The sequence below is a fragment of the Anabrus simplex genome, chromosome 6 (assembly GCF_040414725.1).
Source record: "Anabrus simplex isolate iqAnaSimp1 chromosome 6, ASM4041472v1, whole genome shotgun sequence".
Taxonomy (NCBI): Eukaryota; Metazoa; Arthropoda; class Insecta; order Orthoptera; family Tettigoniidae; genus Anabrus; species Anabrus simplex.
Genome location: NC_090270.1, coordinates 17,784,880 through 17,805,107, shown reverse-complemented (window position 1 = coordinate 17,805,107; position 20,228 = coordinate 17,784,880). Strand labels below are relative to the sequence as shown.

The 20,228-nt window shown below is 38.2% G+C and overlaps 1 protein-coding gene across 1 annotated transcript in view; it reads right to left on the bottom strand.

Moving 5' to 3' along the window:
- The window catches only part of LOC136875416 (SUN domain-containing protein 3), a 205,185-nt gene that overhangs the window by 168,487 nt on the left and 16,470 nt on the right, over positions 1-20,228 (bottom strand). The window contains exons 4-6 of the mRNA XM_067148972.2: positions 15,006-15,104; positions 11,543-11,647; positions 89-184 (exon numbers count right to left, since the gene is read on the bottom strand). Of these exons, the coding sequence (XP_067005073.2) occupies positions 89-184; positions 11,543-11,647; positions 15,006-15,104 (300 nt within the window). The remainder of the gene's footprint in view (positions 1-88; positions 185-11,542; positions 11,648-15,005; positions 15,105-20,228) is intronic.

Genomic DNA, 20,228 nt, shown 5'->3' with positions numbered 1-20,228 from the left:
GGCATAGGTCAGGAAACATATGAACATATAAGGTAAATTCTTTGTTCCTTCAAATAAATTGAATGATTCTCTCCTACTTTGCACTAACCTTCTGCAGATGGATTTAGGTCTGAAGTTAATGTGTAGTTGTGATCCAAATCCAGGCCACATTCTAGGATCAGTGTCTTTTCCTGTTTTGCTGAGTCTGGACAAAATACACATGTGGAAATTACAGAACTGTAAGGTACAATGCCAGTTGGCACGAAGAACACATGCACAAGCAAAGACAATTCAAGTAGATGTGATTAGGAAATATAAAAATCAGATGCAAAGGAAAGGAACAAAATGCATGAGCCAAGAGTTAATAAATAGAAGAAATAGAAATAAGTACACTAAGAATAATTACAGAGGTAAATAATTTCCACATTTATAGTCAGTCATCTAATATAGTAAATAACATGCAGTAATAACAATTGTCCTGAACGCTATACACTACATTATCTGATCAAAAGTGTTTTGACATCCCTCTACAGAGCCTAAATATCACTGATGGCCACTGCTGTTATAAAACGTGGCTGAGGGCTGGAGGTTGTTCAGTGCCACAAAATACCTGCAGAATGGGTGGAACAAGGGTGCTTACTGACTTTGAATGAGGCACACTTATTGGTTGACACATAAGAAAGCTATCATCCCTTCTCAAGTTGCCTAAGTCGACTATTGGGGATGTGATTGTGAAGTGGGAACTGGAAGACCCAACTACAACAATACCACAGCTGGGTAGGCCACTTGTGTTGACCAACAGAGACCATTGAGCATTGAAAAAGGTGGTAGGAGAACATCACTTGAAGTCATGTGATATCACTTGTGAAATGAAATGGTGTATGGCTTTTAGTGCTGGGAGTGTCCGAGGACATGTTCAGCTCGCCAGGTGCAGGTTTTTAGATTTGACACTCGTAGGCGACCTACACATCGTGATGAGGATGAAATGATGATGAAGACGACACATACACCTAGCCCCTGTGCCAGTGGAATTAACTAATAATGGTTAAAATTCCCGACCCTGCCGGGAATCGAACCAGAACCCGTGACCAAACGCTAGTATGCTAACCATTTAGTCATGGGACCGGACATTAGTTGTGAATTCCTTACTGATATAAATGTGCACAGGAGGTAGAATGATTGGGGAAGGCAGTTCAAGCACCCACCCACAAAGTGCACATTTTGCCAGTTAACACAAAGCACCACATTTGGTGGTGGGAAAAAAAAAAAAAATATCCCACCATCATTGGTTCATGAATGACTGGAGATGTCTCTTATGGAATTAAATCATGCTATACCATGTGGCACCAGACACAAGGATCTGAGTGTGGTGAACGCTAGGGGAACAATTCATGCCAGTCTACATCATGCCCACAGTCAAATTTGACATAAGTGGGGTGACAGTGTGGGGGAATTTTACATGAGAAGGGTTTGGTCATCTTGTAATAATACAGAGCACATTAAAGGTGTGAGGATATATGGATATTCTGATCAGCTGAGTGTTGTCTATGGTAGAAGACCAGTTTGGAGATGATCACAGGTCCCTGCTGTAAGTGGAGTCTTCGATGGTTTGTGGACAATAAGGTTCTGGAAATGGACTGCACAGAACAAAACTCTGACCTCAATCCTATCAGATAACTCAGGGATGAACTAGAACAGTGACTTTGCTCCAGACCCTGATGACCCACATCACCAAACATGCTTGCAGATCGTGTATTGTTGTTGTTTGTGTGATTAACCCATAGACTCATTCGATACAGCTCTCCATGCTGCCTTATTCTGTGCTAACCTTTTCATTTCTACATAACTACTGTATCCTAATCTACACAAATCTATTTGTCATACTCATGTATTGCTTTACCTCTACTGTTCTTATCACCTATCCTTCCTTCAGAAACTAAGTGGGTGTTTTACGATCTGTCCTATAAATCTCTGATCAAATTTTCTCCTCTCACCAACTCTATTCAGTATGTCTTCATTTGTGATTCAATTACCCATCTCGAGGGAACATAAATATGGGGGACCCTAACACAGGGTAATGTGCCCAACAGCAAAACACACAGAAGAGGATCCATTTCCAATGTTATTGTTTCCCAATGGCTGTGGAGGTGGAGGAGGATAAAGCCAGACAGACTGGCTACAGAGGCACTATTCAACTGATTTGGAGTCTGTCGCAGATCTTTGTAGTTTTGGAGCTTGCTTCTGCCTGTCTCATACTACATGTGCCACGGTGAAAGGCTCTGAAATCATAGTGTGTGTAGGCCTCCTCCCTGCAAGTTGAGGTCCACCTTAAACAAAGTCATGCTTATGGCATTTTCTCCTGCTACTCCTACGTCCAACAGCAATGGGATAAGGATGGTGGAAGCAGGTTTAGGGCGAAATCAGGAGTTTCTAGTCTGGACCTGCATGTTGGTGGCAGATGTGCGATGGTCGCCTTCCTGAGACTTAATGGCTATTCAGGGATCCGGTCCTGCATCTGTGTCTGGGTAGGCCTATTTACGATCACCGTTGTCTACCCTGAATGGGGAAAGCCCTAGAAAATGTGGGCTAAACATTGATAACCACACTCAGATCGGCTGGGAAACCGTACGCAGAGGGACACTCCAATTTTGCGGCCGTAAACATGAGAGAACTTTGCTTATAGGTTCGTGGAATATCAGAACTTTACTAGACAGTAATACCAGACCTGAAAGACAAACAGCACTTGTCAGAAATGAGCTAGCAAGGCTAAACATTGACATTGCCGCATTAAGTGAAACTAGATTGCCGAATGAGGGAAAACTTACTGAATCTAGTTCAGGTTATACCATCTTCTGCAAATGGTAAAATGTAGGTGAACATTGAATTCATGGTGTTGGATTTGCAGTGAAAACTAAACTGGTAAACATGCTTAGGTTAAGTCCTACTGCAGTTAATAAAAGACTCATGACTCTCCACATACCACTCTCTGGAGACAAATTAATCACTTTCATCTCTGCTAATGTCCCTACTTTGGACAGCTCTGAAAATTATACGAATCAATTCTATCATCAACTGAATACAATACATTCCAGAGTGCCCACCATGGATACATATTATTATTACTTGGTGATTATCGGCTATGGGGTAATGTCATGAGCAATCAAGGCATAGGAAACTATAACACAAATGGATTATATCTTCTTGGGCTCTGTGCTGAGCATGAACTCATCACCAACACACAATTCCATTTACCAACTAGATACAAGACTACATGGATGCACCCACATTCAAAACACTGGCACCTCATTGATTATGTCAACTCGACAACGCGACAAGAAAGACGTCCTCATCATAAAGACAGCTAGAAACATCGATGACTGTTAGATGGATCATAGACTTCTTATCAGCCAACACAGAATCTTGGTGCGCCAGAAACCACACACTCGTTTCAGAACCCTTCAAGGAAGCAATTTAATACCTTCAAACTTCAAAGTGAAACTGTTGCTAAAGAATTCCAGAATGCCATAACAGACCAACTGACTTCTAATCCAATCAATACCAAGGATGTAGAGCTGGAATGGGCCACACTTCACATTATCATCAAAGATTCGGCAGAAAAAACAATTGGCTACGAGAAAAGGAAGAGAAATCACTGGTTTGATGATAATAATGAAAACAATCTGAAACTTTTCTTCTTCTTCTTCTTCTTCTTCTTCTTCTTCTTCTTCTTCTTCTTCTTCTTCTTCTTCTTCTTCTTCTTCTTCTTCTTCTTCCTGATACATTTCTGCTTATGCAGGTTGTTCAAATTTGAAACTAATTAGTAGAAAAATGGAATCCTTCTTATCCCTTAGACACGACCCTTTCTCTGTAGAGAAGAAAGTACATTTCCAAGAGCTTAAGATGAAATGTCAGGCTGATATAAGACAGATGAAAAACGAATGGTGGCTGTAGAAAGGCAAGGAACTCCAGAATATGTCCGATACCAGAGACCTTCAGAATTTCTACGACAAACTAAAGGAACTTTTGGGACCCTCTCGCTCTTCATCAGATGTGCTGAAAGTTATTGACAATAACACTATCCTTACAGACAGTCAAGACATATTAAAATGCTGGAAAGAGCACTTCAGCCTACTTTTAAAACGAAGCTCAACTGCTGCCAAAGACTTCCTCCAACATGTGCCACAACATTCTCTGCAACTTTAGATGGCAGTCCAACCAACCTTCCATGAATTCAATGTTTGAAATGAGCAAATTTCTTTTCTTAAGAAAGGCTTTTTTTCCCTTGTTCTCTTTACTTCTATCATCGTTAGTTATTCCACTACACAAGTACTGATATTCATCTACTTTCTTTAAATCTTTGTTTCCTAATCTAATATTTCCTGCATCACCTGAAGTCCAATATCAACTATAATCAGTAGTGCAAAGAAAAGTGGAAGTGTGTTTAGAGTAAACAAAATGGTTCGCACTGATTTCATTGATGTGAAGAAAATACATCTGATTTGACCAATGAAACCACTAATGGAGAAAAATTTCAATTCAGTAGCATTGTAAAGGATGACCTGGACCACTAGATCTGTAGAGGTTCTTACACTGAAGATGAATTTAAGTTGGTAATAATCTGCTGAAAGAAAAGGAAAGATGCAAATCATACTGAAAGTTATGAGTTAATCCTCAGCTTATCCGAGACTTTGCCAATACTGAAGAAGAAATCTGATGACTTACAGAGCCTAATTCACAACATATTCACACCATCTCGCCATGCTTCTTTTTTTTTTTTTTTTTTTTTGCAAGCTTAGAATGCAAGTAGGATGCAAAAATCTGATCCTCAGTGTGGATTGACAGACAGTACTTGCATTATCATTAAAATTTTAGTTTAGTTTTTTGCTGGTTTGATGTGACTCCCTGTATTTTTTTTTTTTTACTTCCTGTATGATAACTGTTTTCTGATTTTATTCAGTGAGAAATATGAAGTACAATGAATAACGTTGTCTTTTCCTCCTTTAACAAATTTCTGTTTCTGTTTGCGACTTAAGAGTAACTGAAACACTTACAGGAACAGTGCAGCAAGCAAGAATTCAAGAATGGTGCACCGGTAGTCAACATATGAGTATCAGTCAATGGATAACTCCAAAAAAAGGAACTCCCTCCTGGCCATGTTACAGATTGGGTGAATTGGAGAGCACTGAATAGACTGTGCTCTGGTGTTACACGGTGCAGGGTCAACCAGAAGAAATGGGGTTTCGAAGTGGACAGTCCCTTGTGTGTATGTGGAGAAGAGCAGACCACAGCCCATTTGCTGCAATGTAGTTCATGCAAATTCAGTTGCACAACAGAAGACCTGGTTAAAGCGAAGTCAAATGTACTTGATGTCGCAAGGTTTTGGGCTCACATAGTTTAATAATGTGGCTCTTCATCACCGAAGAATTTATATTATGTTTTATGTTCTTTCCTCATACTGTATTTAATTTAAAACTTATGTATGCTTCTGACATGATATAAATAAAAGAAAAATTCACTGGGTGTATAATTCTGTCAATATTTGTGGTCTTTTTGCTCTGAAGACTGTGGAATTGATGAATTTCTTAGGAATAATTGTGCCCTTACTGGGCTACTACTGTAAATGCTACCGGGAAGATTCTCTGCAGGTACCGCATCTGTTTTCAAGATCTTCTTGTAAGGTAAATTCAGTAATTCTGCTCTTAAATCGCGAACATAAATGGCTTCCATAAAATGCTGCAAACACAGAAGAAGTAGCTACATTGAAGATATCCTTCCTTTACACATTTGCAGGTTTGAATCTTTAGGAAACGGATGATACACGATATCTGTTCCTTTTGTCTTTCTGCTGTATGATGGACAGCCAGTTACTGCACATCTAGGCATTGTTATCAGTTATTCGAACAAACTAAATTATAATGTTATCATTTACTATAACAAATTTAAGAAAAATTATTCACACGCACGAGAAAAAAAAAAACATGCAAATATATACACTACAATGATACTATGAACACAGAAATTTCACTCCAGATACTATTATACTGTTCACACAACTAACAAAAATAAAATAAGTGCACCTTGCTGCATGAAACATAGCAACTTATCAGAGATTTCACAGAGAAAACTACGATACACACACTACGCAAAATACAGTGGGCCACTATACAAATAGGCATGCAAACCAACAGCAATATACGGAAAGAAATTACAAACATATTTATTACGTGGAAATCGCTTCTTTATAAGACAGGCAGTGGTAAACAACAAAATAAGATACATGCGTGGTTGTATGCTGCAAAGTCACGGTGCCCCTATGATGACGTCATGAGCAGCACGAGAGAAAACTAACATCTACTGCGCAACTAGTCTGGGCCACCCGTGGGAAAACTGCACTCATTTATTTTTTGAAATTGCGCTCAAAGAGGTTGTAAATATGAATGAAACTGAAATCATGGCTGCTGTGGACATTGAGAATGACAAGAAGTAGATTGTCATGACATTTGTTGAAGAAATAAGGAAATTATGAGAAGAAATATGAACATGTTGAATATTCGACAGTGCCATTACAGCAGGGACCAAAGTGTCGAATATTCGACAGTTGCCAGTTCTAGGGTTAAAAATTATTATCATCCCTAAATTTTCCTCTGGATAGTATTTTATTTTGAATGGGAATAAAGTGGTTAATAGGGTATATTTCTATGACGCATTTGGAGTTGGTCATATTATTTTCCTTAATGTTAAGGTTGATGTCTTGTTCTATAATTCAATTTAAAATTACTTTGAAAGGTTGTGCCTCAACTATTTAAATATTGTTAGGCCCTTCAGGGCAACCTTACCTTCTATTATTGACTCTAAATAAACTTCAATTTTTGACTGTGTGTTTGGAAATTGCCCTTAATCTGCTGTCACTTCTACCTTCCCAGTTGTCATTTTCTAGTTTTAATTTTAAAAATAACACTCGGTTATTAAAATATCGATACAAAGTGAATTCAGTAATGAGAACTGGATGGCTAAGGGAGACGTGAAATTTAGGGTTCCACATTTAATGTTAGCGGTGCAGGTGGTGATGATTACAGTTTTAAAGGGAAGTACAATGGTTAGTCTACCATACCTTCTTAAACTAATCAAGAGGGAAGAAGGAAGAGATCTGATCCTTCAAAGAATGAAGAAAAGTGTGAAAATAAGGACACTCTAGGCCTTGTAAACCTATCACCATGGGATCTGATGAGAGCAAGAATGAGAGTTGGACTAGAAAGTTGAAAATGAAGTGACTGGCACAACTAAGTGAAAAATGTGTCAGACTCAGCTAGCAGACCTGTGGTCTCAAACCCACACTCCCAAGTTGATAACCCTTTTTAGTTGCCTCTCACAACAGACATGGGATACTGCTGATGTACTCCACCACCCTGACCCACAGGGGTTTGCACACTTAATGAGAATGATGTACACAGTACCTGACCTTCACTGGCAGTGATGCATTGGGAAAATTACAGGCAGTCCTAGTTATTATTTATTTATCGTATGGCATATATATACAGAAACAGGAATTATATTTTAATGTCCAAAGTTGTTATCCATTCTAGAGTGTCTGTACTGGCCTCTAGAAAATCAAACATATCTCCAGGGTAGGCTTTTCTGGTACACTCCTTTACAATGTGTTCGAAGGTTTGAAAAGGAGCACCACAGTCACACTTGGGGGATTGTAACTTTCCCCATTTATACAGAGATGCAGCACACACTCCATGACCACATCGAATCCTATCAAGGATGGTCCAAGTTCTTCTTGGGAGATCAGACCTCAAATTAGGTGGGAAGAAAGGCCAGAGATGTTCACCTGTTTTTGAGATCCATTCTTCCTTCCATTGGGCATAGGGGTTGAAATTGTCTTCTGTGAGCTTCTGAGCAAACTTAACTGACGGATGTCTAGATTTCAACTGGCTCCTCTGAAGGTCAGGAATATTGGAGTGGATGGGCGAATCAGGGTTCTCATTTATCTTGGAGTATTCTCTCAACAGTGCTTATGCTCTACAGAATGAAGGAGGCATGATGTTACTCAAGACAGGAAGCCAGTGTGTAGGAGTTGATCTTATTACACCTGAAATAATCCTCATTGTGTTGTTGAGTTGAGTGTCCACAAGTTTCACATGGCAGCTGTTGATCCACAAAGGAGCACAATATTCTGCTGCAGAGAAAACTAAACCAAGGGCAGAACACCTCAAGGTAGTTGCAGAAGCACCCCAGGTTGTACCACACAACTTCTGCAGAATGTTGTTACGACTCCTAATCTTTGCTGCTGTATTTACTATCTGTTGCCTGAAGGAGAGTGTCCGATCTAATGTTATACCTAAGTACTCTGGGTAGTCATTGAGTCTGAGGACCTTACCGTTAAAAGACACTTGGAGAGGTGGTGGTGGTGATTATTGTTTTAAGAGGAAGTACAACTAGGCAACCATCCTCTATGTAACACTAATCAGAGAGGAAAAATGGAAGGGGTCTGACACTTCGGAAAATGAAGGTATCGGCCAAAGAAAGACAAGGGCCGCGAAGGGCATGAAAATGAAAGACTCCCTAGCCCTCGCAAACCTAATAGCGTCGGGGTCGGAAAGGAACAAGAGTTGACCAAGGGAGGTCGGATAGGATAGATGAATGTGAGGAGCCTGGCACAAGTAAGTGGAAGCAATGCCAGGACTCAGCTGAGGGCCCCGTGGTCGCCAAACCACGCTCCAAAGTTCAGAGCCCCTGGGGCTGACACTTGGAGAGTACAGCTTGCCATTTTGTTATTTAAATGAAAGCAGGACACCTCAGTTTTGCTGGTGTTTGGTTGGAGTTTCCATTTCCAAAAATAGTCACTAAGAATGGAAAGGCCATCAGTTAAAATGTTCTCCGTTTCTTTCAGGTTATTATGATTTGTAGTTAAAGCTATATCATCAGCATAGCAAAATTTCCTAGATTTCATTGGTGGCAAATCTGATACATACAGATTGAAGAGGTGAGGAGCCAAGACTGATCCTTGAGGGAGACCATTATTCAATCTTCTCAGCTTGCTAGTCCTATTGCCTAGAATAACCTGAAAGAGTCTATTATTAAGCATGTTTCCAATTAATTGTACCGTGATTTTGCATGGTAATAACTGAAGCAGTTTATACAGCAGCCCTTCTCTCTAAAGCAGCAGAAAGATAAAAATACTCCAGAGGTATTCAACTGTTGCTGAAAGCCTGCTTCAGTGCATGTTGTGAGTGCAGCTTGGTTAATAGGAATATGTTGATTAATTACAATGCTTATTCTATTGTATAGTAGTCTTTCAAGGAGTTTATAGCAACAATTGAGGAGAGCGATTGGTTAGTAGTTTTGTGGTATATCTTTTGGTTTGCCAGGTTTCAATATGGCAAGGATTTTAGACTTCTTAAACTTCTTAGGAAGAATACCTGTCTGAATTATGTGAGTAAAGAAGCATGTCAACCACCTTCTCGCATTCCGTCCCATATTTGCAATAAATTCAGGATGTATTCCATCAAAACCTGGTGCCTTACCAACTTTCATGTCCTTTAATGCTGTATCAACCTCGTCAATCGTGAAGGCTTCAGAGTACTCGGAAGAGGTTGGAGAGGTACGTTTAAGCATCCTTAGGTTCTTTTTCACCATTTTTGTATGCTTTTTAACTCCTGTTGAGCTTCCTCCAAGTTTTCTCAGTAGACTCCAGGCTTCTCTACTGGAATGAGAGAAATCCAAGTTACTAACTGTTTCTGTCCATTTCTGTCTACGATTTTCATTCAGACTCCATAATAGTTCCTCACCAGTCATATGGGCACCTGTTTCAAGAGCATCTTTGTATAGGGCATCGCTCTGTTCACTCCATCCAGGAATGTATTCTTTCCTGTAACCTCTTGGGATGTGCTTTTTGGCTACTGATTTCACAAGCCCTACAAATCTCTGATAATTATTGCTGATTGCAGGAATCCATCTGATGCATTTGTCCAGCTCTTCAGAGAATTTCGTCCAGTTTGCCTTTTTAAAGTTCCAGCGTGGGCGTGGGAAAGATGTAATTAAGGGAACAGAGATGCCCATCTCAAGGAAGATTGGTCTGTGTTGACTATTTGGAAAGTCCCCCAAAACTTCTCTCATCATGGGTCTGGGTTGGACTCTCGCTTCCCAGCAGCAGATCTAAACATGCCTTTGTCTTTTGCATCAAATATAAGATGTACATTTTGGTCTTCTGACCATTCTACTAAAGGTTTCTTGCATATTTCCAAGTTTCATGGTGGCTGTTGAAGTCGCCAGCATAGATAGTTGGATGACTTGCATCTGGAAGAGCTGGGGTTGGCAAGCAGATGGCTGGAGGTTTGTAGCTATTTACGATGGTTACATCTTGCAGTTTTATTGTTACAGTATGAATATTATTAATTGTACTAGATGAGATAAACTAACCTACTCCAAGTTGTTACAGGCATATGTAGCAATACCATATACATTATCAAAGGTAGCACCAATAATACTATAACCATAGATCTTCCCTCTCTTGCTTAGCTATCTTCTTCAGCAGAATGTGTTTCTTGAATGAGTACCACATCAATATCACCCTGGTCAAGGTAATCAGTGACCAACACAAAACTCTTTACAGCTATCAAAAATTGAATTCTGATCAATCCAGTTGGTTGGAAAAAGTCTGTAAGATTAGAGTTTTGATGACTGGGAACTGATTTATGTAATAAGGAATAAAAACTCATGACCAACGTTAAGGATAGCCTGACCAAGATAAGAACAACGTAGGGTGACATTCAATGGTTGAAACCCTTAAGTAGGTACCTAGGAGAGTGGTTGGACATGATGAATATGAAGAAGCAAGGTGTGGCTGAGAGATTAACTAAAATGAAATCAGCTTACATAGAAACCCTTGCAACCTATAACAAGAAAGCACTGTCATGGGGAGCCAAGAGATGCCACCGCCAGACCATTGTAAGACCAAACGTTCTACATGTCTGAAATGTTGAGCTTGAGAAATACACCATCAAGAAGCTAGAACGAAGGATAAGGGAAAGGATCTTGGGACTCAGCTCAGGAAGAACGATGACATGCATAATAAGGTGGGAAAGATAATGGATACCATTAGGGAAAGATAACTGACACTCCCTGGCCATGTGCTTTGCATAAAACACAACAGGTTGATAAAGAGGATCCTGACGCAAGTTTTGTAGCTCAAAGACAAACGTACATGGCAGAAAGAAGTGACTGAAGATTTAACACTGAGTCGAATAACAAAACAAGATGTAGTGGACAGAAACATGAAGAACAGGAGGGTAACTCATGACGACGTCAAGCCTGTGAAGCAGCAACCACGGTCAGAGGAAAGAAGAAATTCTCATATCAAGAGAAAGAAGGATATGTGTGTAAGGATACATGAACATGGTTGGAAAACTGAGACCTATGTTGTCCAGAAAGGCAATAATGATAAATTAAAAAAATCAAACAAACAGAAACCACATATGGATGGAGGCAGAAATTAAAATGTTATAAAAGTTACTGAGAGTTGAGTTAGTTAGAAATATAAACATGGGATCGCACATACCTCCACCTGTCTGAGTCTCCTTTGAGGCATTTCTTACTGCTGTATTACTTCGAATAATTGAAGCACTTGATGCAAATTTCGGTTCTGGTGTAGAACGAGGTATTCCTGTACAAAAGCAAATTTCATGTACTGGAATGTATATATATGTTTAAGATTATATGTTAGTAAATTCAGTATGCATGATCTTTACTATCTCTACTATCTATACTAAGCTAAGAGAAATTTTAAAAACCATAAATGAAGATAGTAGAAATATTTGTGTCATTATGAACTTGTAATGGCAGCAGAGAGCTAAAGTGAGATTTAGGGACAGAACCATTATTCAGTAAGGTGCAAGACAGGGTTGCATTCTTTCACACAGGCGATCCAACATCTATATCAGTGTGTTTTATGTCCTTCAATGTGCACTATGAAAGACTTGATTGCAGCCTCCCCAACACTATTCACGTCGCCCAATACTGGGCAAGAATCATCTAGCTCTCAAATTGTTGCTTTATCTGTGAATGTTTGTATAATAGACCTGTATATTTGTATAGTAGGAATGTAGATATCATATTTTTTAAATATCTGTATGAAAAGTTGGTACTTCTGACACAAATAAAGAAAGATTCATAAGAATAAGTGAATACTAAGGAAGCCATTGGTGTAAGAAGCGGTTTCAATTCTTCGCTCTTCTCTCATTGGTACTAATGGCTGGTACATAGTGCTGCACACTCAGGCAAGTACTCCTGGAAGTACATTGCTGGGATTTTAGCCTCTTACAACTGTATATCATTGTTCCCTTCCCACTACTCGCACTAAGTTGTGCTTCTTTAAGTTTTGTTTTCACTATATTATTCATTTCAGTTTGTCTTTGGGTATTTTTTTATTTTTTACATTTCGTCATTTGTAAAATAATTCAAATCAACTGACATTGTTGGGTGTTCTTCTTCCACATTCAATTGCCCTGGCTATAATAATATTTATGTTTAATTTCAGTCTTTTATGCAATTGTATGCTTTTGCTGGCAGGACCTAGTGTTTACAGTGCACTAAGTCTTCAGGTATAGGCTAGAGAAATTTTGTTACTTTCATTGATCTGCCTCTGTCTTATCCTTGCTTTGACAATATGAAAATGACTGAGGTATGACCAATGCTAATAATGCCATTGCTCATGCAGCCAGTCCCTGCTGTGAATGGTGTGAAAATGTTGCTCATAGGGTCAGTTGGTGCATGTATTTCAGTGGGCTTGCAGACTGATATGTAATAGCAACTTCTAGCTCGGTGAGGAAAGCAATGGGAAACTACCTCGCTCCTCATTTCCCTAATACACCTCTTCAGTGATGCCTACGCCATCTACAACAGCTGATGGCGGACTGTTGAGGAACCAACGAGCCTTAGGGCTGTAACATGTTCTTTCTAATCTACGAGTATCTACTATTTTATTTTCTACCTGTTCATCTGCTCCGTCTGCCATCGCCATCCGCTTTTTGCTACTACGTATATTTAGTACATACGCTGTGCTATCTTCTCGCCTGCCTGCCTCGTGGTCCGCCACCAGCATGGTCCCACTGTACACTGTGCACACTCTTGCTCCAGCTGTTTCTACACTACATCATGAATTTCCTTCTAGTGCATCGACTGAGCATGTGTCTGTCTATAAATGGGAATCAACATCTATATCATATAAATGGGCCAACGATTGCCCTGTGAAATTAGTCTGGCATCAACTGTGGTTTGGAGTGGAGGGAGTCCCAACATAGTACGTGCTATTTGAACGGACCTTATTTACTTTTCCCTCTTATCAGGAAATATCTAACAGCATGAGGACTAAGTGAGCAGCAAAAATAAACTTATATGTTATATTCATGTAGGAACTTCATCGCTCCTGTTTGCCCTTTAGGCACTGTTGACACTTGTATTTTTACTGCCTTTTGGTGGTTAGTGATTCGTCCTTTGTTTCACGAGAACTTAAACTCTTGTTCTCTTCAAAATTAACTTGGACTCGTTGCTCAGAACATCAAGATGTAGATAAGAACTTTAATACTATTCAAATTTCTCTAAGCAAACTTAGTGCACCATGTTTTAGTGCATTCTTTATATTTCATGGGTATATTTTGTTTTCAAGCAGCATTCTTTTCCTTTTCTCTCTCTTTCCCGCCCCTCCTTACCCTGCGTAATTCTTACTGATCATCCTCTCTTTTTAATATTCTTGTTCAATATTTTGTGTAATACTTTTGAATACACTCTGGAGGTGTAGTTTTATTGTAGCATTCGAACTTAGATTTTTGGATGAGTAATGTTTAATTCCCTTAATGTTTGTAAATTTCTATTAAATTATAATGTGTGTGTTTCTTGATGGTAAAATTTCTTAGAATCTGATTCTACACAAATCTAGTCATTGTGTTTTAAAAGCCTCTTTGAGATGCATTCTTTTTCTTTTCATATCTAATTGGCGAGCTTCATGCCTCACAAACTATTTGTCAGATTTCATGAATACTGATTGGATAAATTGTTCCATCGTGTTGTCATTGGTAATGGTAGTAATATGTTTGTTGAAAAAAATCGCCTGCTCTTTTACTAGTTTTTTGTCTTTCCCAATTTGTTTCTTGTTTTTTTGTTTTTTTGTTTTTTTTGGTACCTACCACGGATCCCTCTCACTTTTCCAGCACCGCTACCCTGTTCTGCTCTTATTACAATAGTTTATTATTTGATTCCCGATAGCGACTTTTCTGACCTCATTGATTATATGCCTACACTCTGAAGGGTTTACGTCAGAACGATTTGATAAGCCATAATCAAACTCTATTTAAGTATTGAACATTAACCGTCTGTAATTTGTTTTTGCGGAACCTTACATACCACGTCTGTGCCATTCAGGTTATATGCCATTGCTGTCCCACAGCGTTAATAAACTAGATAGTTTCAAGTTCTGCACCAATAAATAATTTTGAAATTTGAGCCAGTTTATGCTACAGGGCTGATGACTGAACATACATACAAGCAACTGTAAAATAATGTTTTAAGCATTTAAAATTATTAAACCTTCATTTCAATTGAACTATGCATATTATTCCATTATTATTAATTATTATTATTATTCCACTATTATTAATGTGTGTCCTGCAATCATACCTAAGGTTTCCCATGTGGCCCTCGAGCCCTTACAAATTGGAAGCCCCTAGTCTAGATGTTGAGGTTTTTTACCTGATTATACTGTATGTTTTTAAGGAATTTGTGAGAGTCAATAAGACCAATTATAACAATGGAGCCTTTATTATTGCAGACGCTATACTTCCAGCTTTTAGGGGGAAAATATACCTAACAGGAAGAGTGTGTAGTGAGTTACTGATGGAAAAAGAATTTATGTGAATAAATGTAAGGTTGCATTAAGCCGCCAGGTGAGTATCAGTCTACAAAAATGAATGCACGTACTGGTTTAATGTGTACTGAAACTGACGCAGCTTCCATTTTGAGATACTTACTTGCCCGCAAATGATATGTGGGAGTAACCATTCCATTTCTGCTGTTGAGACCAGGATCCATTGGTTGAACGTAGAGCTGTGGTGATGATGTACTAGATCCTGTTTCAAAACAATTTATATTACAGTCACTCCCTTATATTACATTTATGTACAGTGAGCATATACTTCTTCCTCTATTCTTGTTATAACATTTTATACCAATTCCTTGTCAATAAAATGCACAGGCTGAGAGTAAGTATGTTGACAAACCAAAGATGGCATTCTGAAAGCATTAGTTTATGTTGCTGTGTTTAGTATGTTCAAAAGAAATGAGTTTTTGATTTCTTGAATGTGAAACTAGCTAGACATTCATGTTCAATGTTCTTTGATGTATGGCCAAAATGGCATACATGATTCAATTGTGAAGTTGATGGATTACAATGTTTTGTGAACAATGTGTGAGAAGCAAAATGGTCTAAATGATTTTGTGTACTTCTGCCATATTTGAGCACTGATTACTGATCCAGTAATAATAATAATATGATTATCGCAGTGAGGCAGAAAAGAATGATTTGAACCCTTAGGTGCAGATTTTGATCCCATAGGGAACCTCGAATATTTGTCTTGAATGAGTAAATTTATAATCCCAATGTAAGTGGGAAAAATTTTACTGCTAATTCATTCTTGGGCTCATCAGTTGGTAACTAGCACACCTACCAAGACGCGTGGCTAGTGCATATAGTGGAGGCAACTGCGTAGGCTAATAGGAGCCACTGGCAGTGCCAATACATTATGAGAAACCTGGTTCCTATTATAAAAACTGATGCCTGTTAGGCCATCAGAAGATGTAGATTTTGATTCCCATAGGGAACTGAAATATTCGTCCTGAAGAACTAAAATCATAATACACTGTGCCTCTTCACCCCATCCTCCCAATAGCCCTCGTTGTGATGTTTCATTTTGTGCTGGTATGCTATCCTTAGAATTTCACCTCCTGTCTTCGTTTTTTAGCCTCAACCAATTATTTAACTATTCGTTTAACAATATCTACCTGTATACCCACCCGTTCACATATCATTCTCCCTCCACTGTTTGCAGTATAGCTTGGCATTCTTATTATTATTTTGGCATATTTTTTCTTAAGACTACATCTAATGCTACAATTCCATCATCTACTTGTCAAATTTCTGCTCCGTACAATAACTTCATTTTAACTACTGAATTGTCTGGCTGCGTGGCTAAATAGTTAGCGCATTGGCCTTTGGTCCAGAGAGTTCCGGATTTAATTCCTAGCCGAGTCAGAGATTTTAACCTTAAATGGTTAATTCCCTTGGCTCAGAAACTGGGTGTCTGTGCTGTCCCGAACACCCGCGCAACTCACACACCACAAATAACATTATCCTCCACCACAATAACACGCAGTTACCTACACATGGCAGATGCCACCCTCCCTCATTGGACGGTCTGCCTTACAAGGGCTGCACCTGGCTAGAAACAGCCATAGGAAATTATTATTAACTACTGATTTAATTACATTTATCTGAATTTTGTATTCAACTTTTGACATCTTCCTATCCAGAATTTTTATACTAACCAGAGTGCTTATTCCCTTCATTTTTGCTCTCTTTATCATGTTCTGTCCCTCAGCCATTGCTGCTTATAATAGTCCCTGGGTATTCAAATTTTTAACAACTTCTAATTTTGTCTTACCCATCCACCACAGTTCACTTTTTGGTTTTACACACCATAACTCTGGTTTTCTCTGGATTAATTTTAAGATTCCACTGTTTACCACAACCTTGACACTTTGTGGGGTAGAGTGGTTAGCTACATGCCTGGTCACCTTTGCCCCCAGGAATTATCCTAGTACCAATTTTAGGTGTAGGCTGAATGAACCTCAGGGTCAGGTGCACCTCCAGAAGCGGAAATCTTGTTTCTTAAATTTTTCGACTTCCTTACGAGGAATCGCATGATTAGTTAATGAAAGGAATCGATTATTTTACAGGACTGTATCTGTGCTTGGAGTAAACTGAGTCCCAGAAGGATATAGCATTTATGTATAATGTGTTAGAAGAACTGATGAATTTGTACCTACAGCTTCAGGAAGGAGATGTTACAATAACTTGGGCTGATATATTATTCAGAAGAATGTTTTGAGTTGTTGAATCTTGGCCTAGTCAATACTATTCATTTATTTACCTTTCACCTTAACATCTAGTACATGTTTCGAGAATATTATGCATTCTCTTCCTCAGCTAGTGGATTAAAATTCAGTATACAATAAGACCTGACTAAAATACGGGGGCCCCCATTAAAATTCAAAACAATGAGTATGACAATGTGACACTTAAAAATTTTGGATAGTACAAACATAGAATTAAAATCCCATTTTGTCAAGTACAAATTAAAAACACAATATAGTCTAATTAAATACAACGTCTTGTGATGATATGAATTCACAGTGTCCTTGAAGTTGCCTTGCGTAGTTCAAAAATGTTGAGTTAAGGATGAATGAAATTGCATTAAAACTAGAAGTCCTGCCGATATCCACCGTTAATGGATGTTAAAATGATGTCTATTTAAATTAAAATATTGGACACAGCGTTGTATAATGATGTGAATTTACGGTGTCCTAGGAATTATAATACTATCTTGCGTAGTTCAATTGGATTTGTACAAGAATAAATGAAGTTGCGTTAAAACTTGGAGTCCTGCCATTATCTACGGTTGATAGATGTATTATGCAGCCAGGTTGAAAATAGGTTAAAATGGTTTATAAAAAGGAAATGAATTAAAAATTAACAAAAGGCTCCAACATGAACAAATGAGAATACAACGGGGTAAAAATATTAAACCTTACCAGTGTGATGATGTAAATATTACGTGTGGCATGCATGTGTTAGATAGATGTTGAGGCACCTGATGTTGTATGGCAACTGGTTACAGAATTACATTGGGTTGCGTGTTGGATGGAAGGAGGGGTGGAATGAACCGCCCCTGATACTACAGTCATACTTCCCCCCTTAAACGCTTGACATCATTTGGCCTCTTACTAGGGTATTGGGTTACAAATTTAAACAACTGATTGTCTTCTGCAATGTGTTCATTTAGGTTGTTCTCATTATCAAATTTTTGCAATTTGTATATTTCTAATTTCTCTAGGGCATTCATTTGTTTGCCTTTGCTTAATGAATGTAATAAAGTCATATCACGTTCAATATTTGTGAAATGATGGTTGCTTTCATGCATGTGTTCACACATTGCAGAGTATCTAGAATGTTTTCGTGCACTGACATGCTCTTTATACCGTACCACCACACTTCTACCTGACTGTCCGACATATTTTTTTCCGCAATCTTGGCACGACAGTTTGTATACTCCTGATTTACTGAACCTACTGTTGGTGTTTACACTATTCGAATTGAACAATAAATTATTATTATTATTGTCTGTCCTAAAGGATACGTGGATATTGTGTTTTCTAAATAGTTTAGCCAAACTGTTTGATTGTTTATTAATGTAAGTGAAATGTAGCGAATTTCTTTTTTTCTTCCTTATTTACAAGTAGGGTGTTAGGTCTATTCACGACCTTACTCTTTATCCTATTGACATAGCTTTTGGGGAAACCGTTTCTTTTGGCAATATCTTGTATAATGTTTATCTCTTTATTAAAATCATTTCTGTTTAATGGTATTCTTACTGCTCTATTGATGAAGCTGTAAAATGCCGCTTTCTTATGTTCTCCTGGGTGGTTCGAGTCTTTCCTAATAACAACATCTGTGTGTGTAGGTTTTCTAAATACTTGGTAAATCAGGTTTTTATTGTCTCTAGTTAATGTTACGTCTAAGTAGTTTAGACTTTTATTATCTTCCGACTCTATTGTAAACATTATATGTTTATCAAGGTTGTTTAATTGGTCTAACAGTTCGTTTGGCTTGAGTTCTTGTTCGTTAATGATAGCGAACGCGTCATCAACAAACCTTAACCATAAGTCTTTTTTTTTTTTTTTTGCTTTACGTCGCACCGACACATATGTCTTATGGCGACGATGGGATGGGAAAGGCCTAGGAAGTGGAAGGAAGCGGCCGTGGCCTTAATTAAGGTACAGCCCCGGCATTTGCCTGGTGTGAAAACAACCATAAGTCTAATCCTTTTATTTTACCGATTATTTTATTAGATTCCATATGGTCCATAAATATATCTGCAAGGATACCAGATGCTGGTGATCCCATGGCCAACCCATTAACTTGTTTGTACACGTTGTTGTTGAAAGTAAAAAAATTGTTTTCTAATATAAACTTTAATAAGTTGATGAATTCATCAATTTCTACTTTACTCAACGAACTATGTGTGTTTAAGTTGTTCTTAACAATGTTGATAGTCTCCGTGATCGGAATATTCGAGTACATATCTTTCACATCAAAGCTATGGATAGTATTATATTGCGATAAAATTAAATTTTTTGTCCTGTCACAAAAATCTACGGTATTGTGGAGACTTGTATCTACATTAAATCTGTAATGTTTCTTTAAAAACGTGTGTACAAATTTGGCCGTTTTATATGTAGGACTGTTTCTGAAGTTAACAATCGGTCTAATAGGCATGCCTTCTTTGTGTACCTTAGGCATAGCCCTCAATTTCGGTAATCTTGGGTTCATATTTACCAAGCGTTTTGTTTCATTCGAATTCATCAAAAAATTAGTGTTAGCTAAAATTTGTTTGAAAGTCTTTTGCATGTTGTTAGTGGGGTCCTTCTTTATCTGACGAAAGTTGTCTCCCTTCAGGAAATCATTCGTTTTACTGATGTAATCATCTTTATTCATTAAAACTATAGTGTTACCCATGTCAGCTTTCGTGACAATTATGTTATTATCTTTAATCTTCTTATTAATCTTTCGGAGATTGTTATTAGTGTGGGTATCTGCGATGGTTTTATGTTCCATTATTTTACAAATTTTATTTTTAGTCTCGAACCTCATGTTCTCTTGTTCGTCTATGGGTACCTCTGCAATTGCTACTTCAGATTCCGCCATCAGTTTCACTAGTTCTCTATTTTGGACAGTCTTATTTGGGTGTGGCCAGTTATGTTTGGGACCCTTACTTAAGATTTCGACTTTGTCATCGTTGAAATCAACGTTGGTCAGGTTTTTGAGTGGCGGATAAAATGTGTGTGTTGTCGTGTATGTGTTGTTATTTCGTATTTCATCTTTGGTGATGCATTTGTCTTCAATGAGCCTCTGGTAT